The sequence below is a fragment of the Streptopelia decaocto genome (genome assembly GCF_964273445.1).
Source record: "Streptopelia decaocto genome assembly, chromosome: 10".
NCBI lineage: Eukaryota > Metazoa > Chordata > Aves > Columbiformes > Columbidae > Streptopelia > Streptopelia decaocto.
This window is the reverse complement of record NC_138665.1, coordinates 20,087,743-20,098,401: the sequence shown is the minus strand read 5'-3', so window position 1 is coordinate 20,098,401 and position 10,659 is coordinate 20,087,743. Positions and strand designations below refer to the sequence as shown.

Below are 10,659 nucleotides of genomic sequence, written 5' to 3'. Positions count from 1 at the left end.
ATGTCTCCAGAGAAGGAGACTCCACAGCCTCTCTGGGCTTCAGCCCCAGTGCAGCCTTTGGCTGGGTCATCTCCAGGCTGGTGAGACCAGTGTCCACACCTTGATTGATTTGTATACATGTATATATACATCTGGAGTCTTGGTTATTGCAGAGTCCTGGCTGTCCTACAGAGAAAGAGGGGGCCGAAAGCTGAGACTTTCACTCCTTCTGGGTCAAAATATGGGCTTTTTTTAATCAAAGAAAATAAGAAAAAAGCCAACAATTAACATAAGCCCCTTCTCTCCCTTACTGATGGGCCAGGCACAGGATGAGCTGTGGATCCGTGTTCGGATCTGATGCCTCTCCTGAAGATGCTGAAGGTGGAGACCACCACAGCTCTGCAGTGTGCAGCATCTCTAGGCCTTGCAGGGACACAAATGGTTCCGGGACACCCAAACGCTCAGGGGGGTGACGTGCCCCATGTCCCCCACCTCCCCATGGCGCAGAGCCACCCTGTCATCTCCTCAGCGTTTCCCAGGGGCTGATCTGGGGATGGGGGCAGCTAATAACAGCTGGAGCCCCCCCTGCCTCCCTATCCCACCCTCCCCCTCGGCTCTAACCCGCTGTGAATGGCACCGAAACCGCCTTTGTTCCCCTCCCCGGGGGGCAGGACCGCGCTGCCCGCGGCTACAAAAGGGGGAGGAGGCGCCCAGCGGATCCGGTCCGGCCCCGGCCCCATCCTTGGTGTCAGCCCCAGTCCTGTCCCGGTCCCATCCGCGGTGCTGGCTCCCTGTCCCGGTCCCATCCCCGGTGCTGGCTCCCGGCTCCATCCCCAGCGTCAGCCCCGGTCCTGACTCCCGGTCCCTGCCCCGGTCCCGGCTCCATCCCCGGTCCCGTCCCCAGTGTCAGCTGCAGCTCTCCCAACCCCGGTCCCGGTATCCTCCCTGGTCCAGGTCCCAGCGTCATCTCCATCCCTGGTCCCAGTCCTGCCCCTGGTCCCCAGTCCTGCCTGGTCCCATCCACAGTCCCAGCCCTACCCCCGATCCCGGTCCCAAGCAACCCCAGCTCCGGTGTCAGTCCCCGTCCTGGTGCCACCCCCGGCCATGGGCTCCCCCCCTGCCGCCGCCGTGCTGCTCTGCCAGCTGGGGCTCTCCGCAGCCATCCAGTGGCTGTGAGTACTGCCCCGGGGGGGCTGCACCCCCTCCCTCTGCCCCTCTTTGGGGCTCCCCCTCTCGGGCTGGGTCCCCAGAGTGGTGCCCGTGGTTGCCTCTCGCTGACACCCATCCTGTCCCCACAGCGGGCTGACGGAGAGCGGCAGCGGGGTGGCCTGGAACGAAAGCCACCACTGCCGGCTGCTCGCCGGACTGGTACCCGACCAGTTCCAGATGTGCCGGAGGAACCTGGAGGTGATGCCCAGCATCGTCCGGGCCGCCCGCCAGACCAAGAGCGTCTGCCAGAAGAGCTTCGCAGACATGAGGTGGAACTGCTCCTCCATCCAACGTGCCCCCAGCTTTGGCCCTGACCTGCTGAAAGGTAATGAATGTTTTCCCCCTGATGTGTTTGTGCTCCTGTGTCTGACCCAAGGAGCTTTCCAGGCAGGCAGTGCTTTAAAAAAAAAAAAGAAGAGAGAAAATAAGAAAGGGTGGTTGGACTAGATGACCTTTGAAGGTCCCTGCCAACCCAAACTATTCTATGATTCTAACATAAAGTGCTGCTGTTCAGCTGATGGGCGTCAATTCTGGAGAAACTTGTTGCCATTACACTGGTGTTAATCCTGTGCAACTTGGACCTCTGTTTCAAACCAAAACAGCTGTTAAAGGCTCCAAAAAAAAGGGGGAAGAGGTGGGGGCAGAGGCTGTTTACTGGGACCATAATACAGTAGCTGGCACAGGTTAAAAATACAGCACAAGAAAAAGGCTGGGCCTTGGTGTTATTCTGTTGCAAGAAAACAAAACCAAAATCCCTCATTTGCATTGTGAGATCTCTGAGAGGAGGGTTTGGCTGGGTAGGGTGGAAGGACACATCCCTCTCTTCTTCCAGGAACCCGGGAATCCGCCTTTGCCCACGCGCTGGCCGCCGCCGCCGTGCCGCACTCCATCGCCCGCGCCTGCGCCGCGGGGGAGCTCCCGCTCTGCTCCTGCGGCCCCGGCCCCGCCGAGCTCCCCGGCCCCGGCTTCAGGTGGGGCGGCTGCGGGGACAACCTGCGCTACGGCCTCCAGCTCGGTGCCGCTTTTGCTGACAGTCCTTCAAAATCCAGCAAGCTGGGGACACGAGCGCTCAGGGCCATGAACCTGCACAACAACGCAGTGGGTCGGCAGGTGGGTATGGGGGACAGGTGGCTGTGGGACAGGTGGGGACGGTGCCACCATGGGTGCTGCAGCCCAGCACAGCTTCCAGCAGCCCGGGGGGCAGAGGTTCCCTCTGTAAGACACTGGGCAGGTTGTGTGGATGCTGTCCTTAAAGTCAGGAGGCAACTACATGGTTAAAACAGAGCTCCATGTGTTTGCAGAGCCATCCCCCACTGCTACCCTACCCAAACATCCTTGCACCCTTTCACAACAAGATGTTTTCCACTTCACACCAGTACTTCCAGTACCCCTTCCCACCCCTCTGATGGGAGCAGAGGCCCATCAGCTCCAGCTGGGCTCCCCAGAGCGGGCGGTTCCCCAGGTGTGGATGTGGCCATCCCACACCCATCTTGGTGGGGAAAGCCACCCGCCCCTGGCCAGGGATGTCCCCAAGGGTCAAGTTCTTATCAGCAGGGGATTGAAGCAGGGCTGTGTCCTTGATTGCTCCATTATATTCATTTAAAGTTGGCAGTAAGCCCTGAGCACTTTCATCTCTCAAAACTTCCCATAGGTACTTTTGCAAATTAATCACTAGGGTGGGTACAAGGAGAAAGCAGAAGGAAATTGATCCGTTTTCCTGTCCTCTGCAGGTGCTGAGCGACTCCCTGGACACCAAGTGTAAATGTCACGGCGTTTCAGGCTCCTGCTCAGTGAAGACCTGTTGGAAGGGGCTGCCCAACCTGGAGGAAATCGCCTCTGACCTCAAGTCCAGGTACCTGGGCGCCATCAAGGTGACCCACCGGCTCGTGGGGCCCAGGAAGCAGCTGGTGCCCAAAGAGACGGACGTCAGGCCAGTGACGGACACAGATCTGGTTTATCTCATCAGCTCTCCCGACTACTGCACGCCAAATATTCACCTGGGGTCTCTGGGCACACAGGACAGGTAACAAACTGCTGCAGAGACTCAGCCTCACATTTTATGATTAACTAAATTTTAGTTTAAACATGTCACTGCACAGGAGCAATTCTGATTCCTGTGTTTCTTAACATACTACAGTACTGCTTTGCTTTATCTGTCTAAGTATTTCACATAGTACAATTCTGGCAAGATATTACCTTAAAATTGTGGTTATATGCAGTATTTTTTCCCTCATTGTTTTTGAACTTGTTTTTTTAATATGGGAGGCAAAGGCAGGCAAAATTGCTATATGCTATGTATTTAATTTCTATGGAAAGAATAGAAGTAGTTATAAAATGACATAATCAGTCATTCTTAGTTCAAATATTTTATAGCCTACTACATTTTCAAAGAAGAGTTTTTAATGTGTGGGGTTTTTTTTCCACACACATTTTAGAATCCTAATCTTAAACAAACCAACCCCAGAAGTCTTTCCAGACTCCTTTAGTATCTTGGCGTCTCGCTGCCTCCTGCATGGGCACGTCAGCTCTGGGCGGGGGCCAGGGCAGGCGGCTGTGGTTGGCACCACCACCGTGGTGGTGGGCAGAATCATTGAATCATTGAGTTGTTTTGGTCAGAAGAGACCCCCAAAATGGAATCCAACCATTAGCCTATCTCTGGCACAGACCCACGTCCCTCAGAACCCCATTGTGCATCCTCCTCTTGACAGGCAATGCAACAAGACCTCCATGGGCAGCGACAGCTGCAACCTGATGTGCTGCGGCCGTGGCTACAACACCTACACGGAGGAGGTGGTGGAGAGATGCCACTGCAAGTACCACTGGTGCTGCTATGTGGTGTGCAAGAAGTGCCGGCGGAAGGTGGAGAGATACGTCTGTAAATAACGCCGGAGGCGCCGGGCAGGCAGGAGGGCTCTTGTACTGGGCATGGCTGGAGATCCAACGCCAACTGCAAGGGATGCCGTGAGCTACGGCAACACGGTGCGCTGTGGGGAGCCCGGGCTCTCGCATTGCCATGGAAAACCTCAAACTGAGACACGTGGGGAAGCCCAAGGCCCAGACCTCGGCTCCATCGCTCCAGAGCAAGACAAAGGGTCGCCCTCCCACGGCCGGTGGGGAGAGACCAGCCCTCGGTCTCCAGCTGGGGACAAGCCATTGATCACTCACACACACAGGCCCTTTTCTCTGGGGTGAATGGGGACCCTGGGCTGACATTGTCCCTCTGCAGGAGGTTTCTGACAGTGGCCTGAAAGCCGGGAGTGATGGATGGGATGAGGGGGCAGAGAGTTGCCCATTGGGAGAAGAAAATTTCTTTGGGTGAGGGGGCCATGGGCGGCTGCTTTAGGGGAAGGGTTCTGCTGTGGGCTCACCCAGCACCACCGTGTTCCTCCCCAGGGGCAAATACTGGTCCAGGGCCCTTGGCAGCACCTGAAATGAAGACAAAGAGCTCACCAATCCTCCCCACGACCCACATGGAGGTTGTTGCTGCTCTCACGGTAATGAGCCTTTGCCTGTGACGGATGATGGCAGACAGACAGACAGACGTAGGCACAGCAGCAGTCCCTGGGGCTGCCCAAGATGGGCAGCATGGCAAAGCTGCGCTCATCTTCTAGACCATGAAGGTCTCCAGCCCGCTCCTTCCACCCCCTTGACACCAGCCATGCTGGCGCTCTGGCCTGAAGAGAGGACACAGCTCCAGGGCCCTTGGCAGATGAGACCTTTAGCCGCTATACTTAATGAAAGTGGGACTCCAGTGTGCGTTCTTTAATAAATGTATTATATTATATCTCTCTGTGATGTGTTTCCTAGGAAAACCTCCCTCCTCCAGCTCCTCAGTTGGCTGCAGAGGAAGAGAAGCTGAAGCCCCATGTCCGTGCCCTCACACGCAGCGAGGGACCAGTTTGGTTTTAATTCTTTCTGTGGCTCCTTGGCCCAGGTTTGCCTCTAATTACAGCTGCTGTAATTACAATCCTCTGCTCAGCTACTACGCACGTACAGAGAACCTGCTGGAAGGTTTCCATTGCCCAGTTCTTCAGGTCTCTGAGCAGCAAGCAAGGGGTTCCTGGGGTTCAGCAGCACTGGTGGCTGGAAATGGAGGCAGTCTGGGGTTATTTGCTGATCCTTGTGAATGTGGGCTGGAGCAAGGGGTGGGGAGCCAGCGATGGGGGCCCTGGTGGCCCCCCGTGTCACCTAACATGGACTCTGGCCATGGGTTAAGAGATTCATGCAGCCTTTGGAGAGAAAGGACAAGTCTAAGCGCCCAGGTGCTGAGGAGAGCCCACAGCACGAGGAGGACAGGTAAAGGGAATGGAAATCAGGGCCATTTCCCGCAGCTCATCCATGACCCAGAGCCCCTGGCAGCTTTGCGTGCGCCTGGGTTTATTTGTGGTCTGCACTAAATGGGCTTGGCGGCGTTCAGCCCCGAGTCCAGCTGTACCGATTACTCATTTCCATGTTCATTCAATCATTTTTTAAGAGCCTCTGCTGGGTCACGGAATCAATTCATGAGCTTTTTTTGTAAACCGTTCCCTTCACTTAATGTGCTCCAGGTTTCTGTATTAACAGTGAGTCCAAAGGGGCTTGAGATGAGCCTGGGAGCTGGAAGCTGGAACGCTCAGGGGTGAAGCATATTCTGCGTAGTTAACCAAGTGAGTTAACTAGCATTATCAGTGGTTAACGTGCCATTGACTCGATCTGGCTGCTGACACCCAGCCTTCCCAGGGTGACAGTAAAGCCACAGCTGCAAAGCTTCCGTCACAGCTGCCCAAGGCCAAAAAGCTATCTCCAGTTTTGCTTTTAAAATGCAATTTGGGGTTAGTCACCGGCATTCCTCAGAAAAGGGAGTCTCTGGCTGCTAGGTTGCAAAATAGATGCAGTTTCTGTGTCCAGAGCCAGGCTGAGGTGATGCGGGTACTTAATTAGGAAGATTGCTTAAATCCCTTCCCCAGAGCCACCTGGCTGTGCATCCCCGATCAGAGGGAGGTGAAACCGGGAGGGGCTGTGAACTCCGCAGAGTATTGCAAAACGAGCTGGTGAGAAACAAAAAAACACAAGGGAAGGATCTTGTGGAGTGAGAAACTGAGCCAGGAGGGTGGGAAATGTGATTTGCATTTGGTAACTACAAACACACATCGCCTGGGGTAGAGGAGAGGAGCCACAATGGCTCGGAATGCCCCGGGGAGATGTCGTGATCCCCTCCTAGAGAGGTCCCATTTGAATTTCTGCCTGGGAAAGAGCAGGGTCAAGGGCTGAATATGCAGAGTCCTCTCCTTCTCTGCTCCCTCCATCTTGGCTGCACCAGGGGAGAGTTGGGGAAGGACCGGAGGGGTTGATCAGCACTGAGGAGCTCGGGCTGTGTCCTGCGGGATGTGGGAAAACACTGTGATTAGTGCAAGGGTGCAAAGGGTCAGGCTGGCAGGAAGGCCAGCGGTGGGGAGGTGATGGTTAAGTGACAATGCTTGCAGCAGGAGGGGTTGTTGAGCTCGGTTTACCAGGTTTGTGGGATCTGCTGGACTAGAAGAGTCTCTGAAGGAAGCAGAGCCAGAGCAAGGCAGCGTCAGACGATGGATCCAGCAGGACTAAACCCTGCATGGCGCCCCAGGGGCTGAGGGATCCATCTGCCTGGATGCGTTTTCTCTCTGTGATCCTGCTTGGGCAGCAAAGCCAGCAGGAGGGTCCCAGGGGGAGCCCCCACCCCAGCCCGGGCAGCACAACCACCCTCTGGGGTAAACGATGACAGAACTTGGACCCTGACATCAGCCTGCGGTGGGTCCCAGCACCTCTGCCAGAGGAATCGGCGCAGGAGGGTTTGTCTCTAACCCTCAGCAGCTCCGCTTCCACCACAACCACCTCCAGCTCTGGTAGGTGGCCCCTCAGGACCTGAATCAACCTGGGCAAGGACGGGAGCAGCATCCCCGAAACACAGCGCAGATCTAACAACTGTGGCTTCACAGCCCTTCAGGCACCACTTTGACTTTCTTGTCATTAGCCATTTTCCCCTGATGTCTTGTGGCTTTTGATTTATCTGTTTCTCTGGAAATGAGACTCTCCTAGAGCTGAGTTCTCCACACCCATGGCAGAATTCATTCACTTTCTGGTGCTGTGAGCTGACACGGGAGAAGTGGCTCTGAAAATGGCTTGTGCATAGAAAACCATCCTTGTGCATGAAATGTGGGGAGAAGCGGGCAAAGGGTTTGCTCTTAAAAGCCTCCTCATTACTGCTTGAATTTTAGTTTGGGTTTTAAAGGAGTAAGGCTGGTATAAATGTGATCGTGCCCTGCTGGTTAGACTTGTGTGGACTGTGAATTCTGGAGAAAGGAGAGTGATTTTCATGGATTCTTTTGTCTTTGCTGCTAAAGCACTGTGGGCTTTTTCTTCTTTTCTTCTATTTCTCCATTCATTGAGACTGTTTGCTAGTGGTTTTTCTTCTTTTTTTCTTTTATGTCTTTATTCATTGAGAGACACTGCATAACTTATTCCAGGAGGATAATCTGAGCAAGGGCAACAAGCTGTCAGTAGGCAAATGAGTGTTTTGGAGGAAGAATGTTCAGGAAGATACTTCTGAGTGTTTCTGCTGGATATTTCTTCCCTACAGCCCTGGATTGCAGCCGTAGGGCAGAACCTCCACCTGCTTTTTGCTTGTGCTTTTCACAAATAAAACCGAGCCAGAACAAGGAGAAAGGAGGGGATGGGGCTGCTGTGCTGGGGCTCAGCTGTTGATCACCATCCGCACTGCTGTGAGTGTTTGGGGATTGTCACTTTGACCTTTCGGATGGTTGGTGCCCACACAATCACACTGCAAGACACAAACATGAGTAAGTGTTTGTATTTAAGGGAAAACCCTGGCATCTCTGTTCTCCTTTATTTCTGGGGTGTTCAGCAATATCATGGTGGCTGAAGGATGACAAATGATAATAGGGATTGTCCTCCTGGGGATCTTCAGCCAAGGGACAAATCAACAGCCAGAAGACCAGAGGGGGAACTGAGGGAACCTTGGGCATGGCTTGAAGGCCAGTTGTGTAGGAGGTTCCGAGGGGACATAGAGCCCTCTTCCCTCCTCCAAGCCTGGCCAGGCTGGCACTCCTTCCAGCTCTGAACCCTGAAGTTCAGCGAGTTGCTCCATCAGAGTAGAAAAGCCCCAGATCCTGCAGGTTTGTGGTATCCCCATCACATCTGCGGGGACCGGGAGGGGTGAGGTGGCATTTTTGAGCATCCCTGTCCCCTTCACCAGCCTGTATTTCTCCCCCTCATCCATGTTCAGTGCAAGCAGTGTCCCGGAGGCTGCTCACAGCAGACTTTTCAAATCACCTTTCTGCTCGTGCAGAGAAGCTGCCACGGCCACCTCATTGGATCACTAAATAGTAACATCTTCTCTTTGAGCACCCCTGGGGGTGCTGCCTCCAGGGCCCCTCAGAAAGCGAGTTAAAGCATGGAAGGAGCTGCAGAACAGTCTGCTCGCCAGGTCAGAAGCTGTTGTGAGCCACCCTGGCGCTGCCATCCACGTGGGCTTTTCCAGGAGCATCCTCCCACCAGCCCAGAACTGCGGCCGTACAGATTTTTGAGGACTTTCTCAGCTTGTGTACATGTCCATGTGCTTTGTGGTGGAGGAAGGAATTTCCAGGCATGTTGCAGTCTGGCCACTCATGTGCTCCAGGATGACATAGAATCACAGAACAGTTTGGGTTAGAAGGGACCTTCCCAGCTCCCCAGTGCCCCCCCTGCCATGACAGGGACATCTTCACCAGCTCAGGTTGCTCAGAGCCCCGTCCAGCCTGGCCTGGGATGTCTCCGGGGATGGTTCATCTACCACCTCTCCGGGCAGCCTATCCTATGCAGAAGCTCTAACACCTTCCAGGAAGATTGGAAGTCTGTGTAACGTGCTGGAACTCCTGGGAAGCACCAGACAGGCCTCTGGAAGTGCATGGCAAGATGTTCTACACAAGTGTGTCAAATGCAACACACCGCGGTGGTCCTGGTTTTACTATGTGTATAATGGAAAGCATATGGGCACGTTTCATGTCTGGAAGTGGAAAGGTAAGAAGCCTCCAGAAGCTGAGGCTGGTCTCCAGGCACTGACTTTGTGCTGAAAACCCACCACATTGAGACACCTGAAAAGCAGGAGAGACCCATCCCTAGCTTGCCAAAGCTCCGGGAACTCCCCATTTTCCCATGTGGTGGGACTGATCACAACTACTATTCCTGCAGTCCCCAGCTGGCAGCTCATTCTAGTGTGAATAGGGGCTCACTGGTAATTACGCCTTCCAAAGAATCAGTTATTTTTCCCTCCTAGTGAGAACATTAGCTCTGTAATTAGAAGAGGCAGCTCAAAAACCCCACATCCTGCCAGGAGGACCTCAGGAAGGAGAAGAGCAACATGTCCTTGCCTTTTGTGATGCTGCAGCTGACGAGCAGCCCGTGGGGGACACTGGTCACGACTTCATGCCCACACACTGTAAATGAAACCGTTCCTTGACCAGCTGGGACCACAGATAAAAACAGGGAGCTGATTAATTTCTAGCCAGGAGATTTAGGAGCTTCCAACCAGCCAACAGGTTGACCCGCTTGGCTCTTGGAGGTAAAGCCTTCTCCATCTGAAAGGAAACCAGGCTTCATACGACTTCCTAGTCTCTTGGATAGGAAGAATTTGCTGCTCAAGGCCTGTCCTGTGCTGCCCCTGATGATCTGGGTCGAAACTGTCGCCCATTCCCCAGTTCAAAGGGGAGATCTCCTGCTCCATCATCAGCCTTTTCACAATTACTTGTAGACCAAGCCCAAGAACCTGCCCAGCTCGCTCTGGGAGGTGAAGGTCTCCAAGGAGAATGCCCTAAGGAGGTGGTTGTTAAAGATTAAACGAAGATATCTTCCGGAAAGGTGAGGAAAGGTGAGCTGCAACCCTGGCGAACACAACGGGTCACGCGCCAGAGCTCACTCCAGCAGCTTCTTTTCCTCTGCTCCTGGAAAACGCTGCAGAAACGTCGAATCTCAGTGGTTACGGGGTGACGGTGCGATGGGGTGAGACGCTGTGGAATTGCTCCGATGGAAGTGAACAGGTCGTGCACGTTCTGCCAGTGAAGAGCGAGCGGCTGGAGATTCCTGGCTCCACTCCACTTCCAGTCGTTTTACTAATTGATTGTCCCACCTCCTGCACCCACAGAACGACCCTCGGTGCACCTCACCCGCTGTCACCTGCCTTTGCAGCCTGAGCCAAGCGGTGACAGGGAGGTGACACCACCGGGGTGTCCTCGGGGCACATAAACCCACCGCTCTGGTTTTGACGAGTACCGTTTAATGGAGCTCTCACCCGGGTATGAAGAGAACAAGCAGTAAATTGTAAACTGACTCATTCCTGGAGGCCAAGTGCTTCTGGGTGGCCCTGAATTATTATCACCACACCATATCAGTTTCTCACATCTGAGTAAATTATCGGGGTTTCTAAAAGTCCAGCTTTAGCCCTCGCTCATTTTACACCTGTTT

General features: G+C 54.2%; 2 protein-coding genes across 3 annotated transcripts in view; both read left to right on the top strand.

The window, feature by feature from the left end:
• Window positions 1–10,659, top strand: part of LOC309444091 (chromosome-associated kinesin KIF4-like) — a 474,457-nt gene that overhangs the window by 395,032 nt on the left and 68,766 nt on the right. The gene's annotated exons all lie outside the window — the stretch shown is intronic.
• On the top strand, window positions 863–4,934 carry LOC309444089 (protein Wnt-11b-like). 2 transcript variants are annotated; one of them, XM_082061638.1, is made up of 5 exons: window positions 863–1,151; window positions 1,278–1,513; window positions 2,021–2,298; window positions 2,919–3,211; window positions 3,897–4,934. In XM_082061638.1, exons 1-5 carry the CDS (start codon window positions 1,084–1,086, stop codon window positions 4,069–4,071), a joined length of 1,050 nt encoding a protein of 349 aa, XP_081917764.1. In that variant the 5' UTR covers window positions 863–1,083; the 3' UTR covers window positions 4,072–4,934. The 2 variants fall into 2 exon arrangements, with proteins under 2 accessions (XP_081917764.1, XP_081917765.1); XM_082061639.1 differs by having other exon boundaries at window positions 3,868–4,053.

What these genes read in the sequence shown, in the direction of transcription:
- LOC309444089 (XM_082061638.1), top strand. Translation starts at nt 1,084, where the DNA reads ATGGGCTCCCCCCCTGCCGCCGCCGTGCTGCTCTGCCAGCTGGGGCTC. An exon ending in TGGCCCTGACCTGCTGAAAG is followed by an intron (nt 1,514 to 2,020) that starts GTAATGAATGTT and finishes CTCTTCTTCCAG; the next exon opens with GAACCCGGGAATCCGCCTTT. An exon ending in TCTCTGGGCACACAGGACAG is followed by an intron (nt 3,212 to 3,896) that starts GTAACAAACTGC and finishes TCCTCTTGACAG; the next exon opens with GCAATGCAACAAGACCTCCA.